At 49.3% G+C, this 16,370-nt stretch overlaps 2 protein-coding genes and 2 non-coding genes across 9 annotated transcripts in view; 1 reads left to right on the top strand and 3 right to left on the bottom strand.

Annotated features, from left to right (window-relative positions):
* The window catches only part of KIF2C (kinesin family member 2C), an 18,582-nt gene extending 12,169 nt beyond the window's left edge, over nt 1–6,413 (top strand). For all 4 annotated transcript variants that reach the window (XM_027462756.3, XM_027462757.3, XM_072041818.1 and 1 more), the window contains 8 exons: nt 26–168; nt 1,496–1,700; nt 2,129–2,239; nt 2,474–2,541; nt 4,277–4,385; nt 4,473–4,589; nt 4,955–5,081; nt 5,728–6,413. In XM_027462756.3, coding sequence (XP_027318557.1) covers nt 26–168; nt 1,496–1,700; nt 2,129–2,239; nt 2,474–2,541; nt 4,277–4,385; nt 4,473–4,589; nt 4,955–5,081; nt 5,728–5,807 — 960 coding nt within the window. In that variant the 3' untranslated portion in view covers nt 5,808–6,413. The remainder of the gene's footprint in view (nt 1–25; nt 169–1,495; nt 1,701–2,128; nt 2,240–2,473; nt 2,542–4,276; nt 4,386–4,472; nt 4,590–4,954; nt 5,082–5,727) is intronic.
* ARMH1 (armadillo like helical domain containing 1) overlaps nt 1–16,209 on the bottom strand; it is a 24,777-nt gene extending 8,568 nt beyond the window's left edge. Inside the window, exons 1-12 of one of the 3 annotated variants that reach the window (XM_072041826.1) lie at nt 15,728–16,209; nt 13,408–13,621; nt 12,978–13,046; nt 12,284–12,450; nt 11,270–11,466; nt 11,035–11,119; nt 9,176–9,298; nt 8,918–8,990; nt 7,929–8,058; nt 7,235–7,312; nt 6,765–6,873; nt 138–310 (exon numbers count right to left, since the gene is read on the bottom strand). In XM_072041826.1, coding sequence (XP_071897927.1) covers nt 138–310; nt 6,765–6,873; nt 7,235–7,312; nt 7,929–8,058; nt 8,918–8,990; nt 9,176–9,298; nt 11,035–11,119; nt 11,270–11,466; nt 12,284–12,450; nt 12,978–13,046; nt 13,408–13,613 — 1,410 coding nt within the window. In that variant the 5' untranslated portion in view covers nt 13,614–13,621; nt 15,728–16,209. Of the gene's footprint in view, nt 1–137; nt 311–1,904; nt 3,598–6,764; nt 6,874–7,234; nt 7,313–7,928; nt 8,059–8,917; nt 8,991–9,175; nt 9,299–11,034; nt 11,120–11,269; nt 11,467–12,283; nt 12,451–12,977; nt 13,047–13,407; nt 13,622–15,727 lie in introns of those variants that run through there. The other 2 variants (XM_072041828.1, XM_072041827.1) reach the window with 2 other exon arrangements.
* On the bottom strand, nt 9,390–9,504 carry LOC113844423 (U5 spliceosomal RNA). Its single transcript, XR_003499008.1, has one exon. It is a non-coding gene; the product is annotated as a U5 spliceosomal RNA (small nuclear RNA).
* Nucleotides 10,631–10,745, bottom strand: LOC113844400 (U5 spliceosomal RNA). The gene has a single exon (XR_003498985.1). It is a non-coding gene; the product is annotated as a U5 spliceosomal RNA (small nuclear RNA).
* Nucleotides 16,210–16,370: the final 161 nt, after the last annotated feature.

Genomic DNA, 16,370 nt, shown 5'->3' with positions numbered 1-16,370 from the left:
TCTTGGTTTTGTTGCCTGAATATAGGTGTTTGATCTCTTGAATAAGAAGGCAAAGCTTCGAGTCCTGGAGGATGGCAAGCAGCAGGTCCAGGTGGTTGGCCTTCAAGAGAGACAAGTCAGCTGTGCTGAAGATGTCATTAGAATGATTGAGATGGGCAGTGCATGCAGGTTTGATGCCTTAAAACAATAAGAAAAGTCCATGTCCTGTTGTACCTCTGTATCTGCAAAAAATGTGACTGTAGCCCAGGGCTTGGAGATTTCAAAGAGGAGGCCGCTGTATCCACTAACAGACAGGCACTGGTCCACACCTCTGTGTGAAAACAAGAGGGTTACAGAATAAAGGACTGGCAGGGATGGGTTTAGCCTTCCTTGCATAGTGGCCACATGTCCTCACATCTCTTCTGAAGAGAGAAACAGCTCAGCTGAGATGACTGCCTGGTGCCAATGCCTATTTCCTAGAAGTAGTTTACAGGAACATATGTAGTTCCCTGTGGGCTTGTAAGATTGAGGAAGAGCAGATGGCATCAAGCTATAGCTGCAAAAATACTTGGTCTTAACTGCAGGCCAGATGAGTTGTTCCTGTAACAGCAAAAATGCTTCATGTCTGTTTGGGGATCTTCTCTAAAGAGTCCCTGAGAGAAGGTGCTGAGGGACAGCTGTAGGCTTGGCTGCTCATCTTGGCAGGCCAGCTGCAGTTGGGGTATCTCTGCTGTTGTACTGGCTTGTCTTTAATCAGGGCTAAATTCTGTATCGGCAAGTCTTACCTGTCTAGTAAGGTGCAGCTGTTAGGGAAATAATACTTGGCAAATGAGAACTCCTTGGCTGCTGTATTACGTTGCATGTGCATCCTGAAAGCTCATTTAGCCAAAGAAGCATGCACAGCAGAATGACACTTCAGCCAAGAACTGTCTAACACTTCAGACTCCTGCCTCCCCCAGCAATTTTTAAGGACATCCTCCTTCTATTTTCCTCTAGGAGCAGGGATGTGGGTGGGACAGCAAACCTGCTAGCCCTTGCAGGGTATAAATAATGATGAAGGTCACAGTGAGGTTTACGGTACATCAGACTCCAATCTCTTGCAGTGACAGAGCAGGTGCAGAGGTTAACCAGCAAGCCAGCTTGGCTGGGGAAAGGGATTTACCATGCCTGTAATGTGCTAGCACAGCTAATGCTGTTTAGTGGAGGAAGCTTGGTGGAGCTTACCGTGTGATAGCATTAGGAGAATGACATGTGGTCTGCTCTGTGGCAGGAAGATGCTGTGCTCAAGGTATTTCTTCTAGCTTCAAATGCATACAGGGTATTAGCAGTCAGAAAAATATTCTAGTGCAGGCTGGTTAAGTTGAGCCAGGCAGCTTGATATGAGAAGTGATTATTTCATGCAATCTTGAGGTATTAATGTGGGTTAAACAACTGAACTGGCTGCAGGTCTAGTGCTGTTGGGACCTCAGAGTCTTCTGTGACACAGTTCTAACACTTGTTTGCTTATTTGTTATAGGACATCGGGACAAACTTTTGCAAATGCTAGCTCTTCACGGTCACATGCCTGCTTCCAAATCATACTGCGCCGAAGAGGGAAGATGCTTGGCAAATTTTCCTTGGTGGATCTGGCAGGAAATGAGAGGGGTGCAGACACATCTAGTGCTGACAGGCAGACACGAATGGAAGGGGCAGAAATCAATAAAAGCCTGCTAGCTTTGAAGGTGAGCTATAACTCAAGGAGCAAATGGTACTACTCAGCACATGGATTCTGTTTTCCTCTGGGATTATCTGCTGTTTCTTTTCAGTGCAAGGGAAAAGAACAGCTAAAGAAATTCCAGCTTTGTATTTTAATAACCATGAACATGATGTGTATACTTCCACTTATAATGTTTCCAGGAAGGCAGTGTAGTTTTGTCAGACACACATTTCAAGCTTCATTCAAGTTTTTATTGAATGTATGGTGGATATACCATGTATCTTTTTGACAGTCAAGTATGTGGAGTCTATTTAAAAGGCTATGAAGCACATACAGAGCAATGAAGATGACCATTGTCCAGCCTGTTGGGTTTACTAGCAGTTGGTGGCTGTAGCTTGCAGAGCTGTTTGAGAAGAGATGTAGAGACTGCATTCATGATTTGTCTTTTCTTAGGAATGTATCCGAGCTCTAGGCCAGAACAAATCTCATACCCCTTTCCGGGAAAGCAAGCTGACCCAGGTGCTGAGAGACTCTTTCATAGGAACTAACTCAAGAACCTGTATGGTGAGTATGTGCGTGGCACAGCTGAACCCACTCACTGCTTGTGATCTCTGCGATTTGTCCAGATAGCTGCATGCTCCCTTTCTAAGGGGAGGGGACTTGGAAGTCACAAAGCTTCAGTTCTCTGCAAAAAAAAGTCTTGCAGTTTTTCTCCTTACCTCACCCACAGCAACTGAGACCAACAACTGGTGAGCTCTGAGACGTGGGACTCACTGTGGCTTTCTGTTCTGTTTGCAGATAGCAATGATTTCTCCAGGCATGAGTTCATGCGAGTACACCTTAAACACACTGAGATACGCTGACAGGTAATGGCCTTTCTGGGCTGGGGATTCTACTCTTGTTGCAGAAAGTGTTTTGGCTGCTTTCACACTGATCAAAAGTTCATCTTGGTGTCATTACCTGTGATGACAATTTGGAGGTTACATTTGCTGGGAGCGAATAATCTTAAAGCTGTCTTCAGAAACTATTATGGGGGGGGGATAATAGAGGTTGTATAAAACCATAACTCTTTTACTCAGAGGAGTGTTTTATGTAAGACTTCAGACCACCTTGTTTTTTGTAGGGAGTTTACCCTGTTAGCAGCACATCCTGAATGGTTACCTCCATGACTTTACTTCCTGCAGTATTCTATGCAGGGTCCCCTATGTGTGTGCTAAGAATGTTTCCCTGACGTGACCCTGCAGAAGGACAGTAGGTGTGTTTGATGGACTTTAATAGAAGCTAATAGGGTATGACACTAAGGAGATTTGGGGTGAAATCTAAAGAATCTGGAGAACTCATGTGCCTTGCAGCAAATGGTGTGAATGTGGATTTTGAATGCTCCGTGGTTGGGCTTTGGGTACCTGCAATGCACAAAAGATTTATAAGGACTGAGACTTAAGATTCACAAGGGGAAACCTGGAACTGCTGTGCAGAGCAGAGAGCCTTTATGTGCCCTTACACCTCTCTGGTGGGTGACAAGCAAAAAAGGACAGACAGACTCTACAGCTACAGGGAGAGCAGCCTGTATTAAGTCTAAGCTCAACAGCTAAGGAAACAGCTAAGCTTTTCCCTCTTTCACCAGGGTCAGTGGTGCTTGAATTTTTTGTTGCTGATGCTGTGTTGTGTGGATCTGTGTGCTGTGGCTGCAGAGCCTATGACTTCTGTCGTACATTAACAAGATGACACTTCCACACTTCAGATTTGGTAGCTTTCCATTGTTTGGTTTGCAAAAGGCTGCTTGGTTCTTTCCTTTCCAGCCTCTGAAAGGTGTCTGCTAATTCAAGCCATAAGCATTCAGGAGCACTAGGGATCTTGACAGGTTTCCAGATTTTGTTCTGGATTGAAGTTCTTCTTTCTGGTGGACAGTCATTCCTAATCACCTGAAAGTACACGACAAAATGCAACATCTGACTTATGGTGTGCTTCAGTAAGATGCTAGTCTTCAGTTGTACACATTGGATTCTTAGCTAGTGCACAAGGCAAGTTCAAGCTATAAAGGGAGTGTGTAAGGTGGAACTGGAAATACGAAGCTGACATTAGTAACTAGAACAAAGTACCTAGCTGATGCCTGACCTCTACCTCTAGCTCTGTGTCCTCAGATATAATTTTTATCTTTTATAGGCCTATTCTGGCATGGAGGGCCTCTATGGGAGGGGTGGGGATCAGCCTTATTCCTTTTCTTTCCATACAAAGTCCTCTTAATTGGTCACAACAAACCAAGCTGATATGTGGAAGATTGCCAGCAAAGCCTTTCACACATACACAGGCTATTAGTATTGTGTACTTGGAACACTTCTCTTGTGGAGAAGTCCTAAATTGATGTGGCTAGGCTGGACGTAAAGACACATCTCTTGGCTTTGCTTCCCACAGCCCTCTGGAGTTTGTCCATGAAAGCTTGCTCCAGGTGTGGTAATACGGATTTTTTTAATGAAGTCAAATGCTTTTGACTTCATTAATCAATGAAGTCAGTGCTGAGCACCAACGGATTGCAGTAGCTGTTTTGTGATGCTGTAGCTCTGAAATTGCTGAAAGACTGAGTGGTTAATCTTCTTGTTGCAGAGTGAAAGAGCTCAGCCCTCATAATGGAGGTGGTGAAACACAGAATCATATGGAGATTGAGAATGAGGAAACGGAGATCAGTGGAGAAAGCTCAACTCTTCAACACAATGTACGTGTGGGCAGTGGGCTGAACAAATCTCAAAGCTTGAGGTTGTTGAAAACAACCTGCTGTTCTTACTTGAGCTGTTTCTTGCAGCTCTCCAAGGATGAGGAGGAAGATATGTCTCCCCACATGTTCAATTTCCGTGAGGCTGTCACTCAGATTGGTGAACGGGAGGAGAAGGTTGTAGAACAGCTTAGAGAACTGAGACAGGTAGGTGTAAGAGGCAAGCCCAACCTAAGCTGCCTTCTCTATGTTGACAGGAACTTGCCTTGTCTGAGCCTAGTGCTACTGGGCAGGCTGTGGGCTGTAATGCAAAATGCTGTCAGTGGTGTTACCTTTTCCTCAGTGCTAGCTTTTCCCTCTGGTTTCCTGCTCAACTGGTTACACTGTGGAATTCCGGTGCTTGTGGCCAGCCAGTCCCCCTCCCCTCCAGCTAGTAAGCTCTGCTTGCACCAACTGATACCGGGCTGTCAAAGCTCAGCTCTGCTCTGGTGTGCCATATTCAAAGCAACTCACTGAATTTTCAGAAAGCTGACTTCTCTGATTTCTCTTCATGGTCTTTCTTGTAAATACAGAGAATGACGACTGAACTTGACTACCTCTTGGGAATCACAGAGCAACCAGACTATGATCTTGAGACCTTTGTGAGCAGAGCAAAGTACTTCATAGAAGAGAGCTCAAGAAATTTCCTTAGTGTCAGAGGTATGTTAATGTTTCTTGAGATAGTGCCTACTCAAGAGTTTCTGAATAGCACTGTCACTAATCTTTTTCTTTTCTCTTGAAGATCTGAAATAACATCAGCTTGCTTATCTGGGAGTGGTGGTGGTGTTGAGCACTCAGTTCTGAGCACTTTGCTAGGTGATCACAGCATCAGACCTGAAATGTCCTATCGTCTGTACTAGCAAAAACTTACTTTGAAAATATCTTCCACTTTTTCAATGCCATATAAAACTGCCCTCTCTTGAGAATAATGCTATACCCACTAAGAAGAGTTGATGTAACCAATGAATAAAACAGACATAGCTTATCTCTTGCCTTGCCCAAAAAACAGGCACCTGAGAAATAGATGCCAATACCATAGGCATTTGTAGGGGTATGTCTACTGTTTCCACTTTTGTTTTTCATGGATAGCGGGCCTTAATATCTATCCACTGTAAAGCTGACAAGCTTTGTGAGATCCAGCAGGATGTGATGCTGGGGATCTGATGTTGGCTGAGCTGTTCTTGCACAGTTCACTTGCCTCTGTGGCCCTTGCAGATGGCAGCAGCTGAGCTGCTGAAAAGAACAGCTGGGCTGGAGAATTCAGCCCTCAGGTCAGTCCCCCTGCTAATGCTGTCTTCCATTACAGAAACATTGGATGCCCTGGTGGTCGCCATGCAGCTGGAGGAGCAAGCCAGCAAGCAGATGAACAAGCAGAGGCCTCAGTAAATACAGCAAAACCTGGTTCACAAGCAGTCTTCTGTATGTCTTGCACGTTTGTCAGTGGTTTGAGTAATTCCTATTTCAAATGCAGTAGGGTGTCTGCAGGTCTGGTGTGCCTGAGGGCAGTGAATGTGGCAGCCTTTCTTCATGGCCTGGTATCAGGGGACTCTGCAGAGACCCTGCTAGAAACCATGCCTGCAAGGCTTGGGGAGGGGGGCCTGAGAGTGTGCTAGGTATGTCTGACATCTGGTCCTTTGTTAGAGACAATGGTCTCCTCTGATAGAACTAGATTATATGTACACCAGAAAGTAATACATTAACTTTTGGTCCAGATGTGTTTGAAACTTTTGCAAGTCTCTTCTAGGAAGAAAACCGACTATGTGATTGTAAAAAATCAGTATTTTAAGAAACTTGATAAATAAATGTTCCTGTATTTAATTAACTTCTATCTTATAAAATATTTCTTACTGATTTTTTTGCTAAAGTCTAACTGTTCCTAAAGACTTGGTGTTGTGGAGAAAGACTGATTTCTTGGAGGAAGCTTCTTTTTAGTCTTTACTCTTGTAATGTTTGCATAAAAATCATTTAAAATAAATGTTGTTTCTTAATAGAGATCCTGCTGGGTAGATCTTGCCTAGTGGCGGGGGGGGAGCCTCTAAACCAGTCTCCTGTACTTAGCAAAGCCCAACAGGTTGTAGTGTGTGGCTCTGCCCTTTTGGTAGCAGGAAAATTGGAAGGGCCCTGTGCCTCCTCTGTACCTATGGAGTCCAGTTAGGCTTCAAAGATAGCCCCAGGCTTTTACTTCATATGTATCTTCCACGTGGGAAATAGTTAACATGCCATATAAAATAACATGTTCAGCAGCTTTCCAACAATGTGAGTAATTTGTGATAGATGTTAGTGTAAGGGGGGAGTGTTGCTGGAGAAGTGACTGTGACCCCAGCCTTGTACATATGTACATACCTTCTGTGGACTGCTTCCTTCCCATGTCTTTGGGGATGTCCAGTATACTGGAGGCCAGTTCTTCAGCCTGGGCTTGATCCATTTTTGTGTACCAGGTCTCAGGACTGTCCTGGAAGAGGTCATGATAGTGTTATGATGACTTGTAGTATGATGCAGGCAGAGCCCAAGTGCTACATACTGCACCCCAGGAGCCAAACTCAGGAGGGACCTGGCTGGGAGGAGCTCGTCACCTCATGCCTCATTCTTACACCAAATTCCCACTGTTACAGACCTAGCAGGAGTCTGAGAGAGCAAGGAGTCAGAGCAATTATCTTCCTGAACACAGCCTGAAGGTAAACACTTTCCAAAGGGTAGGCTTTTCTGAAATATTATTGAAGACTGGATTTTTTTTAAAAAGTCCAGTCTCTACACCCATGGAAAACAGACTGAGCTCTAAGGGCCATTGAAACCTGTAAGAAAGGCATGCTTACCATAAAGAGCTGGAAAAGTGTGTCCCCTACTGCATTCTTCATGTGCTCTTCCACAAAGGGAAATGTATGGACAAAGTACTGCAACAGAACAGAGTTAGAGGTGGTGCATGTATGATGCAGCTCTAGATCACTTCTATGTTATGTGACAGTTATTCCCTGAGCCACCTCCTTTAGCAGCACTTCATGAACTTCAGTGGTTTGTAACCCCATTTTTCATCCTGAGTAGCCTGATTCTCAGTTGTCCCTCATTCAGCCCCTTGCTGTCTACTGGCAGCATGGTCCTTCCTCTTCCCAGCCATCACCTGTGACTGTTGTGTAGACAGAGTGGCTCTTTATGCAGCACCAGCAGGACAAAATATCCTGCTTATACTTCTGTGCTAGTGTCTAGCTCTAAGCAAACTGCCTTGTTTAGCCTGTGAGCTCTGTGCTTGCTACTCAGGGCAAGCTGCTGTGTAGAACAGAGGTGTGAGGGCCAACACTGGCTTCTCAGCACCATCTTTTTGGTGGTTGGCATATGGGACAGGAAGCACTGCTACTGCCTGAAGGAAGTGCCACTCCTGCCTTTGTGAATAAGGCTGTGTCTGATGTACTCAGAAAAAAAAAAAAGCCCACAATGCAGGGAGCCTTTCTGTTTGAGTGGTCAGGGGAGAGACTCGGTGTTACACTGGCCTCCACCACATACCATCACACTCACCTTCAGGGAGATGCTGCTGTGTCTCTGGCTGGGCATATGTTCCATGTTCCCCACAGCGACCATCAGGCCATGCACCACGTTCAGTTGGATCAGCTCTTCAGCCACTTCTACTGACTCCTTGGCTAATATGCTGCAATAAGACAAGCTGTCAGTCCCTACCCTGTACAGGGGAAGGGGCACACAACAAATTGGGTCTGGCCCTCTTGGTGCAGACCTGGTGTGACTCCAATGGAAAACTGACATGTTCCTGTTTCTACCCTGCCCTAGAGGCAATGATGGGCAGAAGACAGGAAAACAAACAAGCAAAATAAAAATAAACAGTTTGCTCTATATAGATTGTCAATCATTTAACATATTCTTGCTGCAAACCAGTTGTTTCATTATTTTCAGGAGCTTCCTAGTGTGCATTAAATTCTAGAACGTTTCCTGCATGACCATAAAGAACCCAGGACTCAAAGTGGAAATACCACCAATGTTATTGCTTCTGTGAGCATGACCCCGGAAGATGCTCCAGTGTGTCTCTGTACCCAAGTTCACCTGCCTATGCAGGAAAACCTTTTTTTCCCTGTCATCTACTTTTGCAGAAGAAGTGTTATAGCACTATCTTGTGGACACCGCAAGAAATTCACAGCGAATGCACAAACTTTAGCACAAATGGCTGAATTTAAGGATTCTGCAGTCACTCATAAGCACTAGATTCTTCCACTGGGCAGCTGATGTTAAATAACATTTAATTACTTGTGGCTCACAGCTATGTGGAGAATATGGTGGTCTTGAGCAATACAGCACCCCTCAGCCCTGTGCTGTGGAAGGACACACACACATTGCATCCAGGCCCAGCCATAAAGGGGACATTGTGACAGCAGACAGGACGAGAGCTGAAAGGACTCCACATCTCCCTATAAACAAATAAAAAATCCTATTCAAAGGAAGGTGCTTCCCTGAAGTCTTTTTCATGCTCCTGTGGGGTTTGCTGCAAAGTCTCTTACCCAATGGCTTTTGCGGCAGCTGCCTGCTGAATGTACGCCAGCGTTGGCTCCCTCGGGCACAGCGCGTTTGGGTCTGCAGGAGGAAAATGAACCAAGTGAGAAGGATGCTTGGGAACAGTCCCGAGGTGTGAGAAGGGAGGGGACGGGGTAACACGAAAAAGAGGATTTCTCCTCAGGGAAGGCTTGTGGCCAGGCCGGAGCTGCCACCCTCAGCAGATCTCTGCAGGTCCGGGCAGCCCCAGCCGGGGGCACTGTTACCTGCGGTGCTCTCGCTGCGGGAGGCGAGCGCTGGGTGCCCGGGAGGCGTCAACGCGGCCACCAGCGCCGCCAGCAGGGCCGGGCGGACACGGAGGGGCAGCAGGGCCGGCAGCAGCTGCAGGGCTGCGGGGAAAGCAGCGCACATCAGTCAAATTTAGATATCTCCACAAGACACAACCTAATAGCTGAACTCTATTTTTGACCAGGAATGGGTAGCTCTGCCGAAACAGAGCCTCAAAAAATTCCACGACACTCGTGCTTGTTCCTCTCCACGGAAATCTTTAGTAAAAGGCGAAAGATTTATACGATCTGAAGAGAAACCAGAGTATAACCCCCATTCCTGTCCGGCCCGGCCCCAGCGCCGCTCGCCGCTCCCTAGCTCACGGTGACTGCTCCCTGCAGGCTCCGGGCAGCACCGGCCCTGCTTCCTGCTCCCCGCTCCCCCTGCCCCGTCCCCCCGCAGCCCTCGGGGCTCGGCACGGTGCCGGGAGCGGCGGTGGAACCGAGCCGGGACGCGCCACGCTGCCGCGGTGCGCGCCGGGTATGCAAATGAGCAGGGGCTGAGGGGCGGGGCCTGGGGCCGCATGGCGCGGAATTGCCCCCAGCGCGCCCCCCCCCTGCTCTGCCGGTAACCGAGCCGGGGCAGCTCCCCCCAAACACCCCGCGCCTCTCCAGCCCGTTCCGCCTTTGCTGGCCGCAGGGGGAACGCGACTGCTAAGGGTAAGGGAAGGCTGAGGCTCCCCGTGCCTCCCCTGTGTGTCATCAGCCGGTGTGGTGCCCATCCTATAACAAGGGTCCTTTGGAGGGCCCGGGGGCTGCAGGGCTGCCAGCCGGACCTCGCTGCCAGGAGAGGGGCTGGGACAGCTCGTCTGTGCTGCAATCAGTGCAATCATGCAGTGTGTGTAGGACCAGCAGGGTCCCACATACATGCAGTGTATGTGGGATCAGGCCCAGCCGGCATGGGTTCATGAAAGGCACGTCCTGCCTGACCGGCCTCATCTCCTTGTGGCCGGGTGAGCTGCCTGGGGGACGGGGGAGAGGCTGCTGAGGTGGGCTGCTGAGCCTCCAGCAAGACCTGTGGCACCATCTGCCATAGAATGCTCCTGGAGCAGCTGGCAGTGCATGGCCTGGGCAGGTACAGCTGGGCTGGGTTAACAACTGGTGGGGCGGCCGGGCCCGGAGAGTGGTGGCGAATGGAGTGGAGCCGGAGTGAAACCGGCTGGTGACTGGTGACCGGTGGTGATCCCCTGGGGGACCTCAGGGAGAGCTCAGTGCTCTCTGCAACCGCCTGAAGGGCAGCTGGGGGGCGGCCTCTGACCGCACATAAGCAGCGACAGAACCCACAGGAATATCTCGGACCTGCACCAACCACAACCAAGCAAAGAGAGCACTTACAAAAGTGGTGTTAGGCACCTACAGACTCCAAATCCATTCTATTTTTGACCAAGTATGGGTAGCTCTGCCGAAGCAGAGCCTCAAAAAATTCCACGACACTCGTGCTTGTTCCTCTCCACGGAAATCTTTAGTAAAAGGCGAAAGATTTATACGATCTGAAGAGAAACCAGAGTATGACCCTTCCTCCTCTCCGGCCCGGCCCCAGCGCCGCCCGCCGCCCCCTAGCTCACGGCGATGCCCCCCACAAACTCCGGGCAGCCCCGGCCCCACTCCCCCCATCCCCTCCCCACCCCACGGTCCCGCTCCCGGCCCCGTTCCCGTCCCGAGGCAGCAGCGGCGGAGACCGGAGCGGGCGGGAGCGCGCGGTGCCGCGCGGTGCACCACGGGTATGCAAATGAGGCGCATGCTAATGAGGCGCGCGCGCGGGAAATGGCCCCGCTAAGCGCCCCCCGGCCGGGTCCTACCTTCGTGCTGCACCTCCAGGTGCGCCGAGCCCAGCACGGCCAGCAGGGGCTCCAGCAGCGCGGGGGGCGCCTCTCCCACCAGCTCCTGTGGGGACAGGGGCAGGGTGAGGGGGCAGCTGGCACCCTGCGGGCACCGGGGTGGCTCCGTGCTGCCCCCTGATCCCGTGGGGAAATGGGCTGGGGCAGGGGGAGCCCCAAGGAAGGGTGATGCTGCCCGTAGAGCCCTGCCACCCACCTGCATCGCCCCCAGTGTCTGCAGAGCCAGCTGCTGGGCTCGGGGGGAGGCGCACGGCAGCACCGCGATGAGGCCTTTGTAGACTTGGTGCTGGTACTTGGGGTTGCCGCGGCCCAGGGAGTCCAGCAGAACCTGCGCGTCCTCTTGAGCCTCTGCTGAGGTGGAGGTGGCCAACAACTCGGCAAGGCATTGCACCCCTGTGTGGAGAAAGAGATGCCAAATTATGTCTGGGTGAGTCTGCAGGTCACACTTCTCGGCGGTTTTGCTCATACCCCCCAAAAGCACAGCATCATGTCCCACTCAAAGTGTGACTTAAGGAACAGAAGCCAGGAAAAAAGTTCGTTGTTCTTATCAAGAGCCATGACACCAGCTGGAAAAAGAGACAGCCAGACTGTCAGCTGGAGCAGAGGGCCAAAGCCCTTCTGCAGGCATTTACACAAGGAGCAAACCTGGCACTGAGATGCCAACAGTGCTGCTAAGGATCCTCCTGCTGCTCCTGCAGCTTCATCTCTCTGGGAGGAAGCTGTGGCAGCAGGTATCACCCCACAGTCACTGACAACCTGAGGCATAATCCGAACTACAGAGCAATGAATGGCATTTCGCTTCTGATGTCCAGGAGAAAAAAAAAATAATAGGAAAAAAATATTGTTAAGGTTCTTTCAAAAGCAAGAAACCCTCCCACCTCTAGAGGTAGGCAGACGCTGCAGGTAAGAATAGAAACTGTTTTGTGATTTTCACTGTAGCAGTTGCAACCAGCAGGACAGCAATATCACATCAGAAGAAATCACTGTAAAGAAAGCGAGCTCATTAAAACCAGAGAGGGGATGAAATGCAACCACTCCACAATAGCCAGGACTCTGAACTCCCTCCAGCAAGACGAACGCCACGGCAATCTGCCATCGGCAGGTGGAGGGGAAGGAGGGGCGCAGCGCTGCGAGCAGCCCTGGGGGCCAGAGGTCACCGAGAACATCCTCGGCTGAATTAGGAAAAAGCGCAGATGGACACGCCGCCTACCGTAGCTCTCACAAATGAGCTCCTTATACTTCCTGCCAGCGTTTGCGACGAGCTGGAGCAGCTTGACAGACTCCCTTTTGTCCTCTTCTTTCAGGTGGTTCAGCCCTAGTATTTCCAGGAGAGTCATGACACCTCCGATCTCCAGAAATTCAATAAGGTATCTGCGCCTGCAGGGATGGGGGAACAAAGCCCAAAATGTCACCGGCCCTGGAGCCCATCTTCCCGAGCGAGCACTCTGTGCTCCTGGGATCTGTCACCTCCTGCCTCGCTGTAGCAGGGCCCTGGTGCCAGACACCCAACACGAGGTGCCTGGGGCTGAGCTGGGATGGCTGCAGCAGGCGCCGCCAGCAGCATGCTCTGCAGCAGGTCACCAGCTCCTGTTTTCCCTCTGTGCTCATTTCAGACACTGAACGGCAGGCACAGAAAGCCCCATTGCTGCACTCGTGCTCCCAACACATTCCTCCCACACCATGCCAGTGACCCAGCGGCTCTGGTGATGGGCAAGCAGTGGATTGGGTTTTGGGAACATCTGAAAATCCTACTTGCAGTAAGCCACAGCCCTTGCTGGGGCCTGCCCTGCATGAAATGTTTAAACAGCCCTTCCAAAAGCCTGCCCAGGACCTGTTATCTTCTTTCTTTCCTGAACCCTGCCACCCTCGCATGCACCTCTCACGCAGCTACGTTCTCTACTCACCCGCCTGCAGCAGATAAGAAGATGCCAATAGACTTGAGCAGCTTGTCAAGGCACGTGCTGTGCATGTAGCTGTTCGATAAGGCTAAGGAGGGAATGACAGACCATCCTGGTGCCCCCCCCGGCAACTCTGGCAATGTGGAGCTCTGAACCTGGGTACCCACTTTGTTAGAGGGAGCATGGAACTTCCTCTCAAAGGTGTGCAGAGGCAGCACGCTCACCCCAACAGGAGAAAAACCACTAATTTCTAGGTTCCTGAGAGTCAAACTACATGACTTTTTCCTCAGTTCCATCTTCAGATAGCTATTTTTTCCCCTGCAGCTGGATATGGATCTCTCTACTTATTCTTTGAACATTTTTTTGTTAGAGAACATCCCCTTCCTCTCCATCCCACTACCACGCGCCACGCTCAGCTTTCCAAGGAAACAGATACGTCATCCTGAGCCACGCTGTCAGGCGAGCCAGAAACAAGCTGGCTCCCTGGGAGAATTCCAGCTCCAGCTCTGGTTCTGTCTTGCCATTATTGCTTTTGATGAAGCTGTCCAGGACGCGGCTTCGAGCAACTTTGTGACCACTGTCCCATTCTTGCAGGAAAACCATGAGCTTCCTGATGGCCTCCTGCTCTTTGACAGAAGCCATGATCTCTTCTGCCTAAAGAAAAGTGAGAAGTTAAAAAAAAGGCCTTAAAGACAGAAGAAGTCTGTATTGAGGAATTACCACCAGAATCACATTTAAAATGTTCTCTGGCAAATTAAATATTAATATAAAAGCACTTACTAGCCATTTATTACATCTTTTTCCTACACTTGTTTCATAAACAGCAAAACTGAGCTAAAAGGAGAGTTTCTGGTAAGCCTGAAGCTGCACAGAGAATCCGCAACAGACTTGAGATTATTTTCCAAGGGCAGCTGGCTTCACCACAGGAACTCTCTTCTCCGCTGTGTTAATAAAGTCATTTTGATGTTACTCATTCCCCCCACTTTGGTTTCTTGCTAGGTTCATGATATGAACACTGCATCTCATATCTGACCTACCAGAGAGTAAATAGAGTGAAATGAGAGCACAAATAGGTATGGATTTATGGGGAGTGACAGGGTCAAGGGGGCTGTAAATGCCTGTTAGTGTGCAGCGGTGCAGCCTGCTCTCACCCACAGGGTGCAGCGAGTCACTGGGGCTGGGCCCACATCCATTCCAGGAGGAGGTTTGGCCTGGGCAGTGGCAAAATGGCTTGGGACCGTTTGGCATGGTGGAAAAATTGCTTTTTTTTTTTTTTTCTTGTTTAATTTCTATGTGCACATTCTGAGTTTTCAGTGGTCCATCATTAAAAAATCTAAGGACTGAAATAATAAGAACTACAGGCAAGAAGACAAAGCTCCACAAACATCCCTTGTCTGCACTTCCTTCAATCCCACAAAGCAACCTGTGTTTTACCAAATTACTTTGCCACGCTTTTACCTCAGTAGGATGTCCCCCTATTCCAACCTGACAAACGGCAACGTGCACTTTGTAGAGGGATGAAACACCAGAGGACTAAACCTTCCCTTCATGTGTGTAGTCAAGAATTCTGCTGACGTGTATGTGGTACCTAAGACAAGCACCATTTCAGGTTTTATTTAAAGTATGGTTTATCTGCCAAAAAGTTAAAATGACAGAAAACTCCTGGGTTTCAGAATAAGAAGTTTCTTTCAAAATAATCCAAGTCACCAAGATTAACAATTAGCTATCTGCAAAGTTCTTAAGCCTGTTCCTCAAGAATTTGGAGCGAAGTACCAAAAAAGCTCCAAAATATCCCCAGGACGTATGCTCAAAATAATTTTCTATTGCTATTATCTGAACCCTGCTGAAAACAATGACCAAGAGGTGAAAAGTATCTCAGTGACGGAAAACAAACAAACAAAGACTTCAAAAAGTTGGCCAAGACACAAGGATTGAGACTTAAGATGAGACGAAATTTCATTTGGGAATTAACGGTCTGTGCTCTGAAAGGAGCCTGTGTCCTTGGCAGGGCGTTTTCAGGATCTCCTTTGCGGGGAAGCAGGTTTAAAATAAATCCATTTTCCCAAAATAGTTGTGATTGAAAGTGTTATTAGCCATAACAAATGTTAGTGCTGACAGGAGAATGGCCTGTTAGGGGCCTCTGGTGAAACAGTCAAGTGAAAGTCATATTTCACATTATTGCGAGCATTTTCCCGTGATTTACAGAATATTTGTGAAACATTACTTGCAAGGCGTATGATTGATATTGAGAGAACAGCTAGTATGTAGGAGGAATCTGTATTTCACTGAGACTGTTTGCATGAAATTTACAGTCCCATAAAGTGCTCCTCTGTCCTCAACAGAGATCTTGTTAAAAGAACTTTACAGTCTGAAACATCCTAAAATTGATTCTAAATTAATGTTTCCATATTTATGTTTGAGATGCTGGTGGTGTAATGCTGCCCTATTTTTATTTTAAAGCTACAGTAGCTTCCACTGTTCAGAAAAACCAGCACCAGCTTTAAGACATGAGGATTTTATTGATACAAAGAGCTTGCCCATGAATCAACGGTGAAGAAAAATGAGCTTGAAAAAATGATCACGAGACTTCTGAGGATACGGCGGTATCAGTCCCTGGCTGCTATAACAACAGCATCTGCTGACATAGTGCTCTTTAAGCTGACATTGCAAAGCACCCTGAAAACGTACCCGAGTATTTTTATTACTGCCACTTTACATATGGGAACACACAGATACATACAGGGCAGTTAAATGACTTGCCTGAGTTGTTTGTCAGCGCTAAAAACGCCACATAACTCCTCTTTGCTAGCTCCAAACTCTGCCCTCACCGGCGCTGTGCTGCCTCCCCAGCCCACCGGACCTAACAAACACACCAGGGCTGGGGTCAGGGCAGTTCCTTTCTCCTGCCAAGAAAAACACGAGCGATTTTAGGGATGGCGGGGCAGCTCGGCGCTTGTTTGCATGCCACCTACTGCTAAACCAGACCAAAAGGCAGGCTGGCGCTGCCAGGCGTGAGGCGCAGCCTTGGACCCGCGGGCAGGCCGGGTGATGTGGAGCTACCTTTGGATCCCGCACCGCCAGGCCCCACGGGCCCTGGGCAAAACCCAAAGGCTGCTGCCCCGGAGGGTCCTCCCCTCACCTGGGCACCCTGCCCCTCCCCACAGCCCCTCCCCACAGCCCCTCCACACTCTCCCCAGTGCCCCCCAGTGCCCCCCACCCCCCCCAACCCCCTCTGACAGCCGTGCCCACCCCCCCAGCTCCTCACCCACCCCCTCAGGCCTCACCCCCTAGGCCTCACCCCTCACCCCTCACCCTGCCCTTCCCCCTCCCCCCCAAACCCCTTCCCCTCCGCCCCCCCAGCCCCAAACCCTCACCCCGGGGTCCTCCCCCACCCCCTGC

Source organism: Anas platyrhynchos, chromosome 8 (assembly GCF_047663525.1).
Source record: "Anas platyrhynchos isolate ZD024472 breed Pekin duck chromosome 8, IASCAAS_PekinDuck_T2T, whole genome shotgun sequence".
NCBI classification, from domain to species: Eukaryota; Metazoa; Chordata; class Aves; order Anseriformes; family Anatidae; genus Anas; species Anas platyrhynchos.
The sequence above is the reverse complement of the archived record's forward strand: the minus strand, read 5'-3'. Positions and strand labels throughout refer to the sequence as shown.